Genomic DNA, 20,229 nt, shown 5'->3' with positions numbered 1-20,229 from the left:
GGGAAATCGTGGCTTCTAATAATTTGCGCTTCCATTGAGATAAACTTTGCTTTCTTTTGCAATCACATTTAGAACTTTCTGGTCCTACTGATGAGGAAAGAATGCTTCCTCCTACGTAGTAAGCTTTTGTGTTTCCTTTTGGGGGCCTACCCTGCAAAAGACAGGCTAGATTATAGTCATATACGTTTTTTTAAGTGAACATTTCTTTCAACCCTCTTTAGGGTTGTTTGTATTTATTATTTTGAGGAAGGTAGAGGAGGGAATAGGATATAAAGAAAGGAAAGTTAGGAGGCTACTAAAAGATATGCTAAGCTTATTTTTTAATTTTTGTCTAGGGCTGGCCTTTATGTGAAGAACTTAAGTATCATGAGCTGTTTCATTTATTATAAACCTTCTCAGTCTATGCAGATAGTAGAAATACACTAGCCATTATTTTGCTTAGCCAGGCCTCTTGAAAAAGTTTCACTGCTGCTTCTATTACATTACAAATGTAATTTATTGACATCAGGACTAATTTTTGTAGTTTTATGGAGCTTATTTTTGGCTTTTTCTGACTTCATATTGTCCTTAAGTGCATTAATTGTTTGGGGTTTTTTTTTTTTCCTTTGTCTAGTCAGTACTCTTTAGTTATGTATTCCATGAGATGAGTTTTTGATTTTTTTTTTTAAGAATACAACTTTCCTGCTAGTTTTATAGTTTTTCTGTGGAGGGTGTAAAACATTGAATGTGGCCTTTCTCCCCGAATAATTCATGATTATTTGGGCAGAAAAGGCATCTGTGTAAGCAAGGTGTGTAACAGGATGATGAAGACCCCATGATGTTACCCACAGCCAGGGCTGGAGGAGTTCCGAGGTGGAGTGTTCCCTGTGGTCTGTCAGGGGGCCCTGGCCTGAGCTCAAGGGCGGTGGCGTGTGGGGTCCCTGGGGAGAAGTGAGCACAGGCCTCCAGGTGGAGGACTGCAAAGAGCAGCAGCGTGCCGGGTAACGGGGAGCAGCGGAGGTGGGGTGGGCCAGCCTGGAGGGAAGTGGACTCCTTGGAGCGCCAGCTGCGTCTGAATCCAGGAGGGGCGCCTGCTGCTGCTCTGGACACAATCCCGGGGGGCATGCTTACACACTACAGGTCAAAAGCCTAAGGGTTCTCAAACTCTGTAGTTCATCAGGATCTCCTGGAGGCTTGGTCAGACACCCATGCCTGGCCCACCCTTAGAGCTTTCCGTTACTTGGAGTTGGGATAGGGCCTGGGAATCTGCCTTTCTAATGTGTTTCCAAGTCCTGCTGATGATGCTTGCTTGTCAAAGAGTATGTTGTGTCTGTTTGTAGCTACAGTCTATTACATTGGGAGTTTCAGAGGCAGAAAGAGGAAAAGAGCTTCCTCATGTGCTCCTTAGAAAATAGAACATTAAAGAAAAGCAGGGCTTCCCTGGTGGCGCAGTGGTTGAGAGTCTGCCTGCCCTTGCAGGGGACGTGGGTTCGTGCCCCGGTCCGGGAAGACCCCACGTGCTGCGGAGCGGCTGAGCCCGTGAGTCATGGCCGCTGAGCCTGCGCATCCGGAGCCTGTGCTCCACAGCGGGAGAGGCCACAACAGTGAGAGGCCCGCGTACTGAAAAAAAATTAAAAAAGCAAATGACCACAGTTAGATTTCCCTCATAAATATATTCTGTCCTTCATAGTTAATTCTTAGCGCTTTGAATCTTGAGTCCTTTATGGAAAACTTAACCCACTCCTGGGAGCCTGCCTGATGTCTATTGGAAGCAGTGATATCAGCTTCTGCTGGAGTCTGTTCCCTACAGGGTTGGTGCTGTTGCTTTTGTTTGTTGAAGACCCAATTTCTGGCCTTTAGCTTTAGCTTTAGAAGGGAGCAGATGATAAAACTTGAGGCTCCAGTTGATTGATTAGACTTAGCAACGTTATCAAAATGGACAGGAGTAAAATCTTTTGCAGGGTGGGCTTCTTGGCTGTGGTGTGAGGATTTGGTCCTTGTCCATCCTGGGGTTAGAACACAGCAAAGGCAGCGAGGCATGGAAGCATGTCTAGAGCCTCCTACTAGCCTGGGAATTGCAGTGTGTTTGTTTAAATAACATCCTACCTGTATGAAGTTAATCAAGGGAATGCTAATTTTCTCTTTTTGATATGCTGGCTCTCCCATATTGTGGCCCTGAAGCACAGGGAAGCTCTAATGATAGCTGTGAGCTCATGAAGAAATACGGAGCATCCCTTCTCTGCTTATTTTTATGTCCAGCCTTCTTGCTGCATGTGGGTGTTAACATCATGAACTCCATGATGTGGGAGCCACTGTTTGTTATTCTGGTCATCTAGGAAGTGCCAGATACATCTGGTGTAAAAATACCTTGACAATTTTATAGTTCAGAGTTTAGAGTCTGATCCTGGGAAGGTGGCATCAAACAGCTTTCAGAGGAAGCTGACCTGGGCTCGAGAGAGGATGGCTGTGCCCTAGTCCCAGAGAGAAAGCCCAGCCTGCTAGTAAAGAGCTCACACTTTTATTTATTGCTCAACTTTGTCAATTCTGACACATTTTTGCAGGTTTTGTTTAACTTAGGCAGATAAAGTTCCCTTTTCCTCAAATCTTCTGCAATTTACTTATCTGCTCACTTATCTCTTACCGGCTTCTTTCACGTTTTGACATAATTGGACATTTTCCTTTAAGACAAAAATTACTGTCTTTCTTCCTTTTTTTTGGCTGCACTATGCTGTGCGGCATGTGAGATCTTAGTTCCCCCACCAGGGATTGAACCCGCGCCCCCTGCAGTGGAAGCACAGAGCCCTAACCACTGGACTGCCGGGGAAGTCCCTATCTTTCCTCCATCTTTATTCCTTGATAGTAACGTTTATCATCTTGCTTATATATTTACATTTCTCTGCCACCATCCTTTCTGGTTTAATCTCAACCATTCATGTTAATTATGACTTTTATCTAAATTAAGTAGCTTCTAATTCGGATAGTCGTTCCACACCACTTCTGTAGTTCTCCAGCAGCAGCTGGATAGCTAATAATTCAATCCAATTCTGACACTTAACTACTGGAGTTAGCTCAGGCCCCACAAATTAAGGGCTCAGTCCCTCAAGACTACCTCCACTTCAGATGCCAGCCTCAAATGGGATTCCCAGACTACTCCCACTTCTGCCTGGCTGACTGCAAGTTCGGAGGTTACCATGACCCTCTCAGTTTCAGTAATTCACTAGAACAACTCACAGAATGCAGGAAAACACTTCGTTGGTTTATTTTAAAGACTACAGCTCGGGAACAGCCAAATGGAAGAGATGCAGAACGCAAGGTTTGGGGGAAGGAGCTCAGAGCTTCCATATGCCTTCTCTGGGCCCTCCACCCTCCCAGCACACCTGTGTGTTCACCAACCTGGCATCTCCCCAAATTCTGTTGTTCAAGAGATTTTATAATTTAATCTCAGCCCCCCTCTCTCCGGAGGTCAGGGGATGGGCCTGATAGTTCTCACCCTCTAATCGCTGTTTGGTCCTTCTGGTATCCAGCCCACATCATGAAGCTGTCTAGAGGCCCCATGCTGAGTCAGCTCATTAGCATAAGCTCAGGTACAGTGGAAAGGGGCTCGTTATGAGTATCAAAAGACACTCCTATCCTCAGTAAATTCCAAGGGTTTTAGGAGCTCTGCGCCAGGAACCTAGAGCAAAGACCAAATATATATTTTTATTATACCACAGATAAAAAAATGGGAAGTAGATGTTAGAGCATTTTAGCAGAGCTCTGGAGTCCACATTATAAGGGTCCCATTTTACATGTTTAATAAGCAAGAAGAATGTGCTCATTAAGAGGTGCAAAGGTGGTTTTGAATACTGCCATGCAGTAACAATAAGAGGCAAAGGCATGTGTGCATTTATTCGTTAACCTGTGCTTGGTGACTGATGATATAGTTATTTTCTCTTAGCATTTGTACAGGGGTTCACAGATTAGCTATCGATTAAATCAATTTAGTATTGGGACCAGTGTAAGTTAATGAAAGATTTGAACGTTGCTTTTAAGGTAATACACTACAGAACAATGTGATTTTTATTGATATAAAAAAGTTTGTCAGAATTTTATAATTCAATTAGAGTGAGTCTGTAATCTTATATTTTCACAGTCTTACACTTGGAAGTTATGTCAACTTTCTGATGAGTGAAACTCATGTAGACAGTTTAGAAAATTCAGATTAACTAGGTTCTCCTTGAGAAAACAAACCCAAGGCTTAGAAATCATGTATGCTGTGTTATATGCCACACTGCTGGCACATCGGGGAATGGACATAGAGCCTTTTTTTGTTTTTTTTTTGTGGTACGCGGGCCTCTCACTGTTGTGGCCTCTCCTGTTGCGGAGCACAGGCTCCGGATGCGCAGGCCCAGCGGCCATGGCTCGTGGGCCCAGCTGCTCCGCGGCATGTGGGATCTTCCCCGACCGGGGCACGAACCCATGTCCCCTGTATCGGCAGGCGGACTCTCAACCACTGCGCCACCAGGGAAGCCCCATAGAGCCATTTTTAACCAGAGTTATCAAGTCAGTCTGATTTATCCAAGGGTTCATCTGGAGTATATGAATTTAAATTCTAAATGTAAAGGTGCCTCTAAGTTAGCAGTTTCTGAGAGATGTGTTTTCCTTCCATAGTTATCGAGATGTAATTAACATAAGTTTAAGATGTGTAGTATGATGATTTGATATACATAGCAAATGAAATGATTACCACAATAAGGTTAGTTAACACGTCCATCCCTTCACATAATTACCATTTTTTGATGTGTGGTAAGAACATTTACAGTTACTCTCTTAGCAGCTTTCAAGTATACAGGACTCTGCGGTTAACTGTAGTCACCATGTTGTACATTACATCCCCATAACTTATTTTTCTTATAACTGGAAGTTTGTACTCTTTGACTGATGTCTCCGACCCGGGCAGCTCCTGGCAACCACCAGTCTACCCTCTATGTTGAAGCCTTTTTAGATTTTACATGTAAGTGGATCATATAGTCTGTCTGACTTAATTTCACTTAGTGTAATGTCCTAGTCAACCATGGTGTTCTAAATGGCAGGATTTTCTTCTTCTTTTAATGGCTGAATAGTATTCCATTGTGTGAGAGTGCCTGTATGTGTGTGTTTGTGTGTGTGTACATACACATTTTCTTTATCCATTCATCCGTTGATGGACAGTTAGGTTGTTTCCGTGTCTTGGCTTTTGTGAATAATACTGCAGTGAATATGGGGATGCACATATCTTTTTGAGATAGTGATTTCATTTTCTTCGGATATTTACCCAGGAGTGGGAATCCTGGATCATATAGTAGTTCTATTTTTAATTTTTTTGAGGAGTGTCCATACTGTTTTGCATAATCGCTGTACCAATTTACACTCCCACCAACAGTGCACAAGGGTTCCATTTCTGAGATTTTTTTAATTAATTTTTTAAATTGATGCATAGTTGATTTACAATGTTGTCTTAGTTTCTACTGTACAGCAAAGTGAGTCAGTTATATATATATCCACTCTTTTTTTAGATTCTGTTCCTATATAGGTCATTACAGAGTACTGAATAGAGTTCCCCGTGCTTTACAGTATGTTCTTATTATCTATTTTATATATAGTCCATTTCTGAGAGATGTTTTTTTTTCCCCCCTCAAAAGGCTGGCCACTCCTTGAAGTATCAGAAGTTTCTTTCTTTTCCGGGGATTCTTGATTTCCATTTTTTTAGATTATGTAAGTTTTTATTATTCTTTAATAAATAGGAGAAGAGGAGTACCACTAGATTTAATAGACTTCATAGTTAATAATTCCTTGCAGAGGTAAGAAAATATACAAATACAATGAAGGGTACTGATATCAAGAATCTGCTGGCTCCATAGGGTTTTCTGTTGAATGAGTCTGAATTTTGTGTGTGTGTGTGTTAATCAGCAGAGGGTGTCAAGATGGTGGGGAAGGGCACAAAATGCATAAGAACACTTCATGAATTTGTGTGTCAGCCTTATGCAGGGGCCGTGCTAATCTTCCCTGTATCGTTACCATTTTAGTATATGTGCTGCCAAAGTGAGCACCTGAATTACTTTTAATCATCCAAAGTTCCACCACAGTTTTATCCAACCTCAGACAAATCTGGTCAGCATTTTGGTGTCTGGTCTTGCAGTTGGCTTGTGAGATGATGAGGCACACAGACCCTGGGGCCAGCAGAGGGAGAGCTTTCCTTACTAGCCTAAGGCTCTGGGTGAGATATATGCTCTGAGCACTATCTGGGTGGCAAGAAATGCATTTCAGCAAGGCTAAGATGCCTCAGTAGTAAGACGTGGTATTATTTATCACCAGGAGAGAATGTGCTGCCCATGAATCTGATGCATATCAATTTGACATGCTGAAATTTGCAAAAGGTGCATCTCTGGATTGATGAAACACCTACTTCATAGGGTTATTGAGTTGATTAATGAGTTGATTATGACATGTGCAGAAGAGTGCCTGGCTCCCAGTTTGTGCTATTTAAGGGTTTGTGATTCTCACGGTGGTTGTTCAAGTGCAGGCAGGAGTGTCAGTGTCCTGTCGCCATGAGTCCCCTTCACTGAACACAGTGCCTGGCACATAGGAGGTGCCAGTACCTGGGATAAAGGATGTCCCATGTTCCTGTGTTAAATCAGCTTGTGAAGGGACTTGCCTGCCTGAGAGACTGGAACTCCTGTTTTTGATTAAAGGAGCTGCAGCAGGAATGAATTCAAATCTTTTATATCACACATTTATTTTTAAATTCCGTGTTAGAACTTTTAAACATTTTTATCTTATTAAAAAATACTTATATTGCATGCATAGCTTATAGCATTCAAAAGCTAACACAGTTTTCAGCGAAGAGTGAGTTCCTTCCCAGTCCTATTCTTCAGTTACCTCCTTTTATTTATTTTTTTCCTTCTCAGGGGTATTATTACTATTATTAGTATCTTTCCAGAGGTAACTTACGGGCAATATAAGTGCATGTATGAAACATACACACTTTATTTTCAATAGAAATTAAAACCTTCTAGGATGTGAGGTACACCAGAATTTAGAAGAAATGTACAAAAAATGTGTAACGATACAGCATTTAGAGTCTAACCCTCAGTCTCTGGCTTGACTTTATTTTATCCTTTTTTGAAATCAGTAAATTGACCCCTCCTGGGCCCAGCTCCATTGAGTCGAGGAGAGACCAGTGGATGGGTAGGAAGCACAGCTCAGACTGCAGCCAGGCTGCTTTGGCCATGGGTTATTGTGGGCAGTTCTGTGGATCGGAGCTTCCAGATCCTTTTCCACACTGCAGTCCCAGGGATGCACGCTCCTCAGGGGAGACTGAGTGAGTTGTGCAGCATGTGGGTCATTCATTCATTTGCTCATTGATTCACGGACTCATCCGGCTGTTGGTGAGGGTTTCTGGCGCTAGGATGTGGTGGTGAATGAGCCAGGCGTGGCTCCTGCTTTCCTGGAGCTTATATACCAACTGGCACAACAAATAAAAAATGGACAGAGTGGCAGTGGTATGAAGAAAACAACAGAGCGATGCAAGAAGCTGCCAGGGAGGGTCCCTGAGTTGAGAAGCCAAGGCCCCTGCATTTACTCTCGTGTCCCTCACCCTGCCTGTAACAGCTCTGTATCCACCTTGAACCATGAGGACAGGCTCTGTCATTTCACCCTGGTACCCCAGCACCTGGCAGAGTACTATATATACAGGAGAGATCCAATCAGAATTTGTGTCATGAGTTAGTGAGTTGTCTTGTCATGACTTCAGGCTGATTAGGGCTGTACCAATTCCCCAGTGGAGGATGGGACACTGAAGATGAGTGCCCTTTTATGTGTCACTCAGGTGGATGCTTTCAGCTTTTTAACTATTCATGCCTGCTGAGAGGTCTTCCTTAATTTTATTTCTCCATCTTTTAAAATCCCATTTATTGGGAATTCCCTGGCAGTCCAGTGGTTAGGACTTGGTGCTCTCACTGCTGGGGCCCTGGGTTCGATCCCTGGCTGGGGAACTAAAATCCCATAAGCCACGCGGCATGGCCAAAAAAAGAAAAAATCCTATTATCGACTTGATGGATCACTTTATTTTTCATGTGAGAATTAAAATTTTCTGTTAAATGAATATAGGCATCTTTTTTCCCTAATCTGCTCCTAAAATCTTTGAATTGTTTGTGAAGTTGCCATGTTACCAGCACTACATCCCTAATCAAATGAGCTAGACATAATAAATATTGCACTGTATCTTTATAATACAGTGGAGTTAAGGGAAATTTGAATGGCCACTTCTGTGTTTGTGTTCCATTAGAAAGTTTTCACACCTAAAATCTCTTAAAATTATACTTGTACTTCTTTGTAAATAGAAAAAAAATTTCAATGTCATATAAAAACATATACTGTATCTCTTTTTAGCTAATGTTTGATTAATTGGGACCTTTAGTGTAATGGTTAATTTTATGTATCAACTTTGCTAAGCCGTGGTGCCCAGGTATTTATTAGATCAAGTAATATTCCACATAGCTCTGTGAAGGTGATTTTTGGATGAGACTCACATTTAAATCCATGGACGTTGGGACTTCCCTGGTGGCGCAGTGGTTAAGAATCCGCCTGCCAATGCAGGGGACACAGGTTCGGGCCCTGGTCCAGGAAGATCCCACATGCCATGGAACAACTAAGCCTGTGCTCCACAACTACTGAGCTTGCGCTCTAGAGCCCATGAGCCACAGCTACTGAGCCCACGTGCCGCAACTACTGAAGCCCACGTGCCTATAGTAGCTGTGCTCCACAACAAGAGAAGCCATGAGAGGCCCGAACACCGCAACGAAGAGTAGCCCCCGCTCACTGCAATTGGAGAGAGCCTGCGCACAGCAGTGAAGACCCAACACAGCCAAAAATAAATAAATAAATAAATAAACAAATAAATTTATTAAATAAATAAATCCATGGACTTTGAGTAAAGCAGATTACCCTTCGTAATGTGGGTGGGCCTCATCCAATCAGTCGAAGAGCCTGAATAGAGAGAAGACTGACCTTCCTCCAGCAAGAAGGAATCCTGTCTCCAGATTGCCTTTGGACTCAAACTGTAACATCAGCTGTTCCCTGGGTCTTCAGCCTGCTGGCTTGCCCTGTAGATTTTGGCATTGAATCCCCACAGTTATGGAAGCCGATTCCTCAAAATAAATCAATCTGTTTCCCTCACCACCTTCAACATGCACATACTCCACCCACCTCCGCCACACACCCCTGCTCTGTTTCCGTGGAGAATCCTCGCTAATACACTTAGATACCCATACAGTCTGTTTTTTGAGAAGCATATGTTAGTGAATAAGCTTTCTTCAAAACACAGTTGGACCTTGTTGAACAGTAGAATGCAGGTGTCCCTGATGGTGGCCCTGGGCTGTTTCAGGAGCGCCCCTCCAGCTGTGGCCCTGACCCACCTGTGGGCAGCTGCACAGAAGAGGCGCCTCCTACCTCTATTTTGCTGTGGCCCCTGGGCCCCAAGCCTTTCTGCCTTGGCACTCCTCTTTCTGTAGGTCCTGGAGACAGTGCTTTGAGTGGAAATCTCACTGGGTGGTTGTAAAAAACCTCCTCACTGTAACTGACAGGAATGTGTTAAAGTTATCCAGCCCTGGTTCCATCTCCTGGAATCTGCTCGTCTCCTTCAGGGTATTGCCCTGGAACCTCAGGAAGGTCAGCTACCCCGCCACCCCCTGTCCCCAGCTTTCCATAATCTGTGATGTCTGGGTGTTCCATAACAGTTTATGTTATGTTTGTTTTCTCTCTGTAAACTTTGAGCCCTGCGTTGATGAAAAGGAGAGCTGACAAATACTGGAGGTACTGTGCGTGTTGTCGTGGAGCTGCTTGTGGAGCTCTTCTTGGTGGTTTTTGCATCCTCGTGACTTCCTCCTGCCTTTGCTATTGTAAATGTTCTCATTTATGCTCCTGAGAATAAAACTTGGGGTGTGCTTAGTGATGCTTCTTGTCTGCTTCCTGATGAATTGTCAAAGGTTTTTACCCTGGATGAGAGATTATATGGCTGGTATTTAAATGAGCATTTTGAGTTCTTTTTTTTTATTTGTAAAATTTATAGCAAGGTGCACATCAGGGGTTGCAGACTTTCTCTAAAGGACCAGGTAGTAAATATTTTAAGCTTTGGGGACCCTAACTATTTGGTAATTATGGAACCCTGCAGTTGTGCCAGAGCAGCCATACGCAAAACTAAGTGCACACCGACGTGAAGTTTTTGTAATGTTTTCATCACAAAATATTCTTCTTCTTTTGATTACTTTTCAATCATTTGAGAATGTAAAATCTTATCTTAGCTTTTGGACCATACATAAACCAGCCTTGGGCTGGAGTTCGCTCCCAGCCTTATAGGTGGACCCCACCGGTGAGCAGGGCCTACCTAGCAGTTAGAGCCAGCACCGTGTTCTAACCCGAGCTCTGTGGCTGGGCTACACTGTGAGGTACAATTTCTTCCGCATCTGTGAGCTGGAGACAAAAACCTGCCTCCTTGAATAATTGTTTGTAAGGATTAAAAAGGATAATGCCCTGTTGTTTGGCCAGATACTTTGTATAGTACACGTAAGCTTATTTTCATTTTCCATTAGCTGCTGCCTTTTTGTCCCCTCTACTTAAGTCCTACCTTTTTGGGATGTGGTCTGTCTTGGTGAGTATTCAGTGTGTACTTTAGAAAGAATGCCTGTTCTGCTGTTGTTGGGTGGTGCGTTGTATAAAATGTTGATCACTTATTCAGGTATATGCCATTGCTGTTACTCATTCTTCATTCTGGTTGTTCCAGGTTTCCTTCTGGTATTGTTTCCCTTATCTTAAGATAATTTAGTAATTCTATTAGAACAGGTCTGCTGACTACAGATTCTCTTAGTTTTTCTTCATTTGAGAATGATGGATATTTTTGTTAGATACAGCATTCTGATTGATAGTTGTTTTGTTTCAGCATGTTAAAAATGTAGAACGTTACTTTCAGGCCTTATACCACAGTTGGCCTTCTGATGCTATGACATCAGTTTAAACTTTGGTGATGACCGTGACTTTTAGGGAAGAGGAGAATTGCCCCCTAGGAAATGAGTTGGCATTGACCAGGAGAGGGAGGACCCCATGGTGAGGCAGTTGCCAAAAGCATGAACTTTACAAGTCTCCTCTATTATTGTTGATACAGGCGATTGAGTGACCCGTGTGCCATTGGTGTGGGGGAGTATGCCTCCCCAGGGTGCGTCCGTTTCGGTTGCTCAGTGCTTGTGGCAATAGTGACAAAATTCCATTTGCCACATTGTAACTTAAATAGTTCTTTGAGGAGTCTATTATGCATCTCAGTAAACTTGCTGCCTCCCCCTATAGGGGAGGTAGAAGTGTCATTGAATGCCCTCTTTAAGAGCCCAGCATGTGTATTCTGAGAAGCAGAATGAGTGCCTTGGTCACTATCAGTAATGTCTGGAACTCTAAAGGGGTAAGGAGTGTCCTTGTCCTTACAAGGATAAGGCAATTGAGGCCTCATATTGTGGTCTTAATATATGTAGAGACTTTGATTTATATTTTGGGTATCTGTGAGGGAAGAGATTCCTAGGGTCCTTGAGCCCAAAAAAAGCAACTCTAAAAGGCTGTGTCCCAAGGGTTTGTAAAAATGCGCACCTGGGGCCAGGCCTTGTTCTCAGGAAAGCTCATGACCAGCAGTTTCCACGCTGATGAGGTACAGTATAGTGCAGGGCTGAGAAGGGCAGTTTCTTGCATCTGCAGCCCCAGGGCAACAGCTAGTCATCATATGTGGTCCAGAGACCCCAGGGGGCATGAGAGAAGGTTGCTGAAGCCTCTTCAGTGAAGGAGTCTCTGAGGGTGCTAAGGGGGGGGCGTATCTGTATTAATTCCCTAGGGATGCTGTAACAAAGTACCACTGACTAGGTGGCTTAAACAACAGAAATGTGTTGTCTCACAGCTCTGGACCCTGCAGGTCCAAAATCAGGGTGACGGCAGGGTTGTTTCCTTCTGAGGGCTGTGAGAGAAGGCTCTGTTCTGAGGCATTCTCCTTGGCTTGCAGGCGGTCACATTCTCCTTGTGTCTTCATATTGTCTTTGTGCATATCTTTCCGTGCTTAAATTTCCTCTTTTTGTAAGGACACCAGTCACGTTGGATTAGGGCCCACCCTAATGACCTCATTTTAATTTGATTATCTTCAAAGACCTTAGTTTTATAAATAAGGTCACATTCCCAGGTACTGGAGGCTAGAACTTGAACATCTTTTGGGAGTATATGATTCAACCCATAAACAGGTGCTGTGTTTGTCAAGCCAATTTGTAATTGCTAAATACTTAGTTTAATTTTCTAAAAAATTTTATTTATTTATTTATTGGCTGCGTTGGGTTTTCTTTGCTGCGTGCGACCTTTCTCTAGTTGCGGTGAGTGGGGGATACTCTTCATTGCAGTGTGCAGGCTTCTCATTGTGGTGGCTGCTTTTTGTTGCAGAGCATGGGCTCTAGGTGCACGGGCTTCAGTAGTTGTGGCTCGCCGGCTCTAGAGCGCAGGCTCAGTAGTTGTGGCACACGGGCTTAGTTGCTTCACGGCCTGTGGGATCTTCCCTGATCAGGGCTCGAACCTGAGTCCCCTGCATTGGCAGGCAGACTCTTAACCACTCACTGCACCACCAGGGAAGTCCCACTTAGTTTAATTTTAATTTATTATTAATTGTGTCAGTGTCCATGCCCCCTATGGGATATTTTAGGGCAATGGGTGCTGTGACCATGGGGAGTTTAAGGCAATAATAGTTGTGATGGTTAAGGCGAAGCAAATTTATTTGTCTTCTAGATTATATGAAGTAATTCCCCTAAGATTATATGGGCTGCCTTGTTTAGATTTAGTGGGATCCCCAGCTATACATGTAATTTGAGCCCCAGTATTGATTTAAATTCATGAAGGTTTGCCAGTTGGTACATTTCAGCAGATACTTAAGTTAAATCAGAACCTGTGTCATAGTGGCACCAAAGCCCTTTGTCTTCGTGTTTTTTTTTTTTTTTTTTTTTTTTTGGCAGTACGCGGGACTCTCACTGCTGTGGCCTCTCCCGTTGCGGAGCACAGGCTCCGGATGCGCAGGCCCAACGGGCCCAGCCCCTCCGCGGCATGTGGGATCCTCCCAGACCGGGGCACGAACCCGCGTCCCCTGCACCGGCAGGCGGACTCTCAACCACTGTGCCACCAGGGAAGCCCTGTCTTCTTATTGTATAAGTTCTTGCAGTAAACTTTGGAGTTCCACTTGGGTTAAATTGTGGACCTTTGTTTCAAATTTAATTTGTTTTTCTCCAGAAAGCTTCAGTAATGTCAGGGTAAGGGGACTCCCCATGGCGAAGGTTACTTTATAGGGTTTAAGGATGCTGGGCTTACATTGGGCTTGAGTTAACCACTTTGCTGTGCCCATGGCTGCCTTGGGTGTTTTCTCTACAACCTTGGGGATCAGGCTCTTTGTTGTGACAGAGGCAGCAGGGTGGTGTAGTGGGAGAGTACTGGACCTACAGCCCAGAGGTGGATGCATGGACACCATCCTCTGCTGCAGCCTTGCCTTTTCCCAGAGTGCACCCTTCTTCTCCCTCTGCCCCTCTCTCCCTCCTCCCCCTCCTCTCCACATTCCCTCAGTAGTTTAGATTTCTAGCCAAATAAAGCCCAGGCTTTCGGTTCCTGTCCCTGTCCAGCCACTCATAGTGAGGATCTTGTGGGTGGTTACAGGGAAGATTTGGGGTCCTGATGGCCCACCTCTTCTTCCAGGGAATGCCAGCCAACCTCCCCAGGGTTGGGATCCACAGCCAGTCTGGTCATTTTGTCTTTGCCTTGATGAGGATCAAATGGGGTGACATGAGAGCTGTGGCCAAGTCCCCCACACAGATGCTGGTACTCCCTGGTCACAAAGCAGGCTGGAGGTGAGCTTCTGAGCTTTACTGAGGATGGAACTGAAGCTAAGAGACAATAAACAGCGCTTCATTGCTTGTAAAAAGATTGAATTCCAATAATCAGGTTGCCAGTCCCCATGGACACTTCTCTCACACTTGTGAAAAAAACAAAAATTAACAAATCTCTCTTCTTAGTCACAAAACTCAGTGATGATTATTTCATGATTTAAGTTTTAGTGAAAAGATGAACAATTTGTGAAAAACAGAAGTGCCAAAGTTATTTGGCCTTTCTCTCGCTTGTCTTATCTTTTTAAAAAGATTTATTTACTTCTGCATGACCTTAATTTGTTACAGTGAGAGTGCTTATGATAGCTAAAATAGCCATTGTTTGTTTGGTCAGTTGCATTTGCATTGTCTTATTAACGTTTTACCTTCTACGCCAATGGTCCTTAAACCTGGTGGAATATTAGGAATATCTTGGAACTTAAAATTGCTGGTGCCCAGGCCATGCCCTAGACCAACTGAATCAGAATCTCTGGTGATAGAACTGAGGCTTGGTATTAAAAATGTGTGTGTGTGTGTCCCTCACCCCCTGCTTCTGATGTATGATAGGGTTGAGAACCTGATTCCAAGCCTGACTTTTTCTATGACTTCAAGCAAATCTGTACTTAATTTAGAGGCGCTGTGTGGTTTTATATCTGTAATGTATGAAAAGTACACATTACAAAAAAATCTATATTTAATGCCCAGGAGCTTGTTGGATATATCTTTTTTTTTTTTTTTCTTTTGGGCTGTGCCTCGTGGCTTGTGGGATCTCAGTTCCTTGACCAGGGACTGAACCTGGGCCCTCGGCAGTAAGAGCACAGAGTCCCAACCACTGGACCGCTAGGGAACTCCCTGGATATTTCTGTAAATGGGGGAGGTACTGTTAACCATAGCTGTTGCAGGAGGTTGAAAGAATGGGACACATGAGGTGTACAGGGGCCTTTTCTTGGGCCTCAGGGGCAGAGGGTTGAGTTAATTACACTGGTCAGTTCCTGGCACACCATTTCCAAATCCATATTTTTAGGTGTTTTCTTTGTAATGTATTTGTTTTTATGCCATTTAAAACATACTGTTGTACAATGTGCATGCATTGTAAGTTTGTGTACATGGAGAGTGTGTGGTTCTTTAGCCCAAGCACTGTATTTTTAAGTTGTGTCCAAGGTCATTAGACTGCTGCGGGTCTCTGTCTTCCACCTCCTCCCAATCCGAGGCCTGTGTGAGAGCTCTGTGGGCATAGCCCCTCGGGATGACTGGCGGACCTTCCATGTAACTCAGCTGTACCAGATTGCTCTCCAGGTAGGCTGCGGGGTCCACCCTCCCACCAGCTGTGTCTGAAGATTTGTGCCCCCAGCCCTACATTTCTACTGACACTTGGCATTATTTAGTTACTGAACTCATCATTGAGGGCTTATTCCCTGGCATGCGTTGTTCTAGGCATTTGGGATATATCAGAGAGCAAAACCAGATGAAAAAGGAAAAAAAAATTACTGCTTTGGAGCTTACATTTTAGCTTTCTAACAGTTGTGAATTTGGTGAGTGTAAAGTAATATAATACTTCATTATTTTAATTTATATTTTTCTAAATATGAATTTGAGTATCTCTTCATAGCATTAGCTGTTTGGGGTTCCTTCTGTTGGATATCTGATATTTTTCTGATAGAATTTAGGAGTTTCTTTTGTCCCTTGTTGGTTTTAGGTATTTTTAGATACTCCTTACTGTTTGTGATATGATATATTCTCTTTCACAGATTTAGATGTACAGTTGATGCTGGCAACATGGGTTTGAACTGTACCGGTCCACATATAAGCAGATTTTTTTTTTTCAGTAGTAAATACTGCAGCACTGCATGATCCTTGGTTGTTGGAATTGCTGGACTCGGAAGAACTGCACATGTGGAGGGCTGACTATAAGTTACATGTGGATTTTTGACTGCACACGTTGTTCAAGGGTCAACTGTATATTTCTAATTATGTCATTTAGAAAATAGTTCGTTTAGTAAGGGCTTTCTAGGCTAGGACACATTTACACCTCTATGTTAATATTAGTTCTCTCTTAACTTACTGTGTAAGGAGTTTCATGACATTTTTTCTTGACTGAAACTTGTCAGTGGCCTAAAGTCGTGGTTCTCACATTTCTGCTGTATTGCAGTGCTCCTGAATTACGCTCCCTCAGTGGTAGTGGCCCTGTGTAGCACTGGTTCTCAGTTGGTGGTGGAGTAGGGCAATGTATAGAGTTGAAAATGATCATTGAATCATACTCTGATTCCACATCCTCCCTTCCCGTGGACACAGCAGTTGGGAATCACTGGATGAAAACAGTTAATGTTAATATCAAAGACTAAGTTTCTTAGTTGTGAGATGTAGTAAGAAATTGGAATATTTTGGAAGACATGCTTCAAAGGACAATTGGAATATCGATTTTTTAAATTAAAAGGGTCACTGGGCTATTCATTACTTAATAAATCACACTGTTTCTGTTATGTTGATGAGTCATGTAATTTATTTTTTCCCAACCATCAAATGGTCAGCTAATGATGTGTGTTGTAACTTAACCTTTCCATTTCTGGGAGCGACTGGGAAAGAGATGTTACATTTTAAAAAGCAATTTATACATGTACATTAAAAAATTTTTTTTCCAGATGATGGTGTTGGCAAGTAGATGTTACATTTAAAAAAGCAATTTATACACTTAAATTTTTAAAAAATTTTCCAGATGATGGTGTTGATATGCAGATCGGAACAAAGAAAGAAGATCTAAATGACAAAGAGAAAAAAGAAGAGGAAGAAACTCCTGCACCTGCATATAGGGCCAAATCAATCCTAGAGAGCTGGGTGTGGGGCAAGCAACCAGGTATTATGATCTTCTGAACTTTTGGTACTTTGGAACGATTGATCCAGCGCTCATTTTCTAGATAGAGTAGGTGGACTTTTTTTTGGTCATAGAATTTTTAAAAATTAAACTTAAAATTTTTTTATTTTGTAATAGACTGTGCATAACATACATTTTACCATTTCAGTCAGTTTTAAGTATACAGTTCAGTGACATTAAATACATTCACACTGTTGTGCAGTTATGACCACTACCCATTTCCAGAGCCTCTTCATCTTCCCAAAGTGGAATTCTGTACTTATTAAATGATAACTCCCCTTTCTTCCCTAGCCCCCTGGGAGCCACTAACTTTCTGTTTTTAGGATTTTGACTAGTCTAGTTACCTCATATAAGTGGAATCATAATATTTGTCTTTTTGTATCTGGCTTGTTACTTTATTTAGCATAATGTCTTCAAGATTCATTCATGTTGTAGCATGTGTCAGAATTTCCTTCCTCTTTAACGCTGAATAATATTCCATTGTATGTATATACCACATTTTGTTCCTCCATCTGTGGATGGGCATTTGAGTTGCTTCCACCTTTTGGCTATTGGGAATAGTGCTGCTAAGAACATAGGTGTACACGAGTTAGAGTCTCTGCTTCAATTCATTGCGTATATACCTAGGGGTAAAATTGCTGGATCATGTGGTAATTCTGTGTTTAACTTTTTTTTCTCAAGTTTTATTGAGCTGTAATTGACATAAAGTAGTGTATAGTGTACAGCATAATGGTTTGACTTACAAATATCATGAAATGATTACCACAAAAAGTTCAGTGAACATCCATCATCTCATATAGATACAAAATTAAAGAAATAGAAAAAATATTTTTTCCTCGTGATGAGAAATCTTAGGGTTTCCTCTTCTAACTTCCATATTAACATATAGCAGCATTAATTATCTTTATCGTGTTGTTCATTACATCACTAGTACTTACTTATCTTATAACTGGAGGTTTCTGCCTTATGACCCCCTTCAGCCAATTCCCCCTCCCCCCACCCCCTGCCTCTGGTAACCACAAATCTGATCTCTTTTCCTATGAGTTTGTTTCTTTGTTTTTGAAGTAGAATTGACCTACAACGTTGTGTTACTCCCTGTTATACGACATAGTGATTTGATATTTCTATATGTTTCAAAATGGTCATCACAATAAGTCTAGTTATGATCTGTTACTATACAAAAATGTTACCTAATTACTGACTGTATTCCCCACACTGTATATTTCATACCCATAACTCATTTTTTTTTATTGAAGTATAGTTGATTTACAGTGTTGTGTTAATTTCTGCTGTATGGCAAAGTGATTCAGTTATACATATACATACATTCTTTTAAAAATTCTTTTCCATTATGGTTTATCACAGGATACTGAATATAGTTTCCTGTGCTATACAGTAGGACCTTGTTGTTTATCCATTCTATATATAATAGTTTGCATCTGCTAGTCACAAACTCCCAATCCATCCCTTCCCCACTCCTCCCCCTTGGCAACCACCAGTCTGTTCTCTGTGTCTGTGAGTCTGTTTCTGTTTTGTAGATAGGTTCATTTGTGTCATATTTTAGCCCTGACTCATTTCCTTTGCAACTGGTTGTTTGTACCTCTTAATCTCCCTCACCTCCCACTTTTCTCCCTACTGGCAACTACCTGTTTGTTCTCTGTATCTTTGACTCTGTTTAGTTATGTTTATTTATTTGTTTCACTTTTTAGATTCCATATATAAGTGAAATCATACAGTATTTGTCTTTCTCTATCTGACTTATTTCACTTAACGTAATACCCTCTAGGTCCATCCATGTTGTCACAAATAGCAAGATTTTATTCCCTTTTATAGTTGAGTGATATTTTGTGTGTGTGTGTATATCTGTATCTATATTTATCACATCTTCTTTATCCATTCATTTATTGATGGGCACATAGGTTGCTTTCATATTTTGGCAATTGTAAACAATGCTGCAATGAACATAGGGGTACTTATATCTTTTCTAATAGGTGTTTTTGTTTTCTTTGTATAAATACCCAGAAGTGGGATTGCTGGATCATATGGTAGTGCTATATTTAATTTTTTGAGACATCTCCATATTGTTGTCCATTGTAGCTGCACCAATTTACATTCCCACAAACAGTGCACAAGGCTTCTCTTTTCTCCACATCTTTGTCAACACTTGTTATTTGTTGCCTTTCTGATAATAGCCATTCTGACAGGTGTGAGGTGGTATCTATTTCACTGTGGTTTTGATTTGCATTTCCCTGATGATTAGTGATGTTGAACGTCTTTTTATGTGCCTGTTTGCCATTTAAATGTCTTCTTTGGAAAAATATCTGTTCAGGTCCTCTGCCCATTTTTTTAATTGGGTAGTTTGTTTGTTTTAATGTTGAGTTAAATGAGTTCTTCGTGTATTTTGGATATTAACCCGCTATCAGATATATTGTTTGTAAATGTCTTCTCCTATTCAGTAGGCAGCCTTATCTGTTTTTGTTTTTTTAACATCTTTATTGGAGTATAATTGCTTTACAATGGTGTGTTAGTTTCTGCTTTATAACAAAGTGAACCAGTTATATATATACATATGTTCCCATATCTCTTCCCTCTTGCATCTCCCTCCCTCCCACCCTCCCTATCCCACCCCTCTAGGTGGTCACAAACCACCTAGCTGATCTCCCTGTGCCATGCAGCTGCTTCCCACTAGCTGTCTATTTTACGTTTGGTAGTGTATAGGCCTTATCCTTTTGTTGATAGTTTTCTTCACTATGCAGAAGCTTTTTAGTTTGATGTAGTCCCGTTAGTTTACTTTTGCCTTTGTTTCCCTTGCCTGAGGAGACATATCCAGAAAGATATTGCTAGGGCCATTGTCAAAGAGTGTACTGCCTGTGTTTTCTTCTAGAAGTTTTATGGTTTCAGGTCTTACATTTAAGTCTTAAATCCATTTTGAATTTTTTTTGTGCATGGTGTGAGAGAGTAGTCCAGTTTTGCATGTAGAGGTCCAGTTTTCCCAACATCATGTGTTGAAGAGGCTGTCTTTTTTCCATTGTATATTTTTACCTCTTTTTGATTAATTGCCCATATAAGGGTTCATTCTGGGCTTTCTATTCTTTTCCATTGATGTATGTGTCTGTTTCTGTGCCAGTACCATACTGTTTTGATTACTGTAGCTTTGTAGTATAGTTTAAAATCAGGGAGCATGATACCTCATCGTTGTTCTTCTTTCTCAAGAATGTTTTAGCTATTAGGGGTTTTTGTGTTTCCGTACAAATTTTAGAATTATTTGTTTTAGTTTTGTGAAAAATGCCATTGGGATTTTGATAGGGATTGCATTGAATCTGTAGATGGGCAGTATCGTCATTTAAGCAATATTAATTCTCTCAGTATACGAGCACAGTATATCTTTCCATCTGTTTGTGTAGTCTTCGATTTCCTTCATGAGTGTCTTACAGTTTTTTGACTATGGTT

At 41.8% G+C, this 20,229-nt stretch overlaps 1 protein-coding gene and 1 non-coding gene across 6 annotated transcripts in view; one reads left to right on the top strand and one right to left on the bottom strand.

Annotated features, from left to right (window-relative positions):
• Positions 1-20,229, top strand: part of HERC2 (HECT and RLD domain containing E3 ubiquitin protein ligase 2) — a 230,121-nt gene that overhangs the window by 14,630 nt on the left and 195,262 nt on the right. For all 5 annotated transcript variants that reach the window (XM_029224735.1, XM_029224734.1, XM_029224737.1 and 2 more), the window contains one exon: positions 16,624-16,761. In XM_029224735.1, the coding sequence (XP_029080568.1) occupies positions 16,624-16,761 (138 nt within the window). The remainder of the gene's footprint in view (positions 1-16,623; positions 16,762-20,229) is intronic.
• Positions 5,941-6,047, bottom strand: LOC114897378. The gene has a single exon (XR_003794102.1). It is a non-coding gene; the product is annotated as a U6 spliceosomal RNA (small nuclear RNA).

Source organism: Monodon monoceros, unplaced genomic scaffold, assembly GCF_005190385.1.
Source record: "Monodon monoceros isolate NGI ecotype Baffin Bay Population unplaced genomic scaffold, NGI_Narwhal_1 Super_Scaffold_16, whole genome shotgun sequence".
Lineage (NCBI taxonomy): Eukaryota > Metazoa > Chordata > Mammalia > Artiodactyla > Monodontidae > Monodon > Monodon monoceros.
Note: the sequence above shows the minus strand (reverse complement) of the source record. Positions and strands in the feature narration are given on the sequence as shown.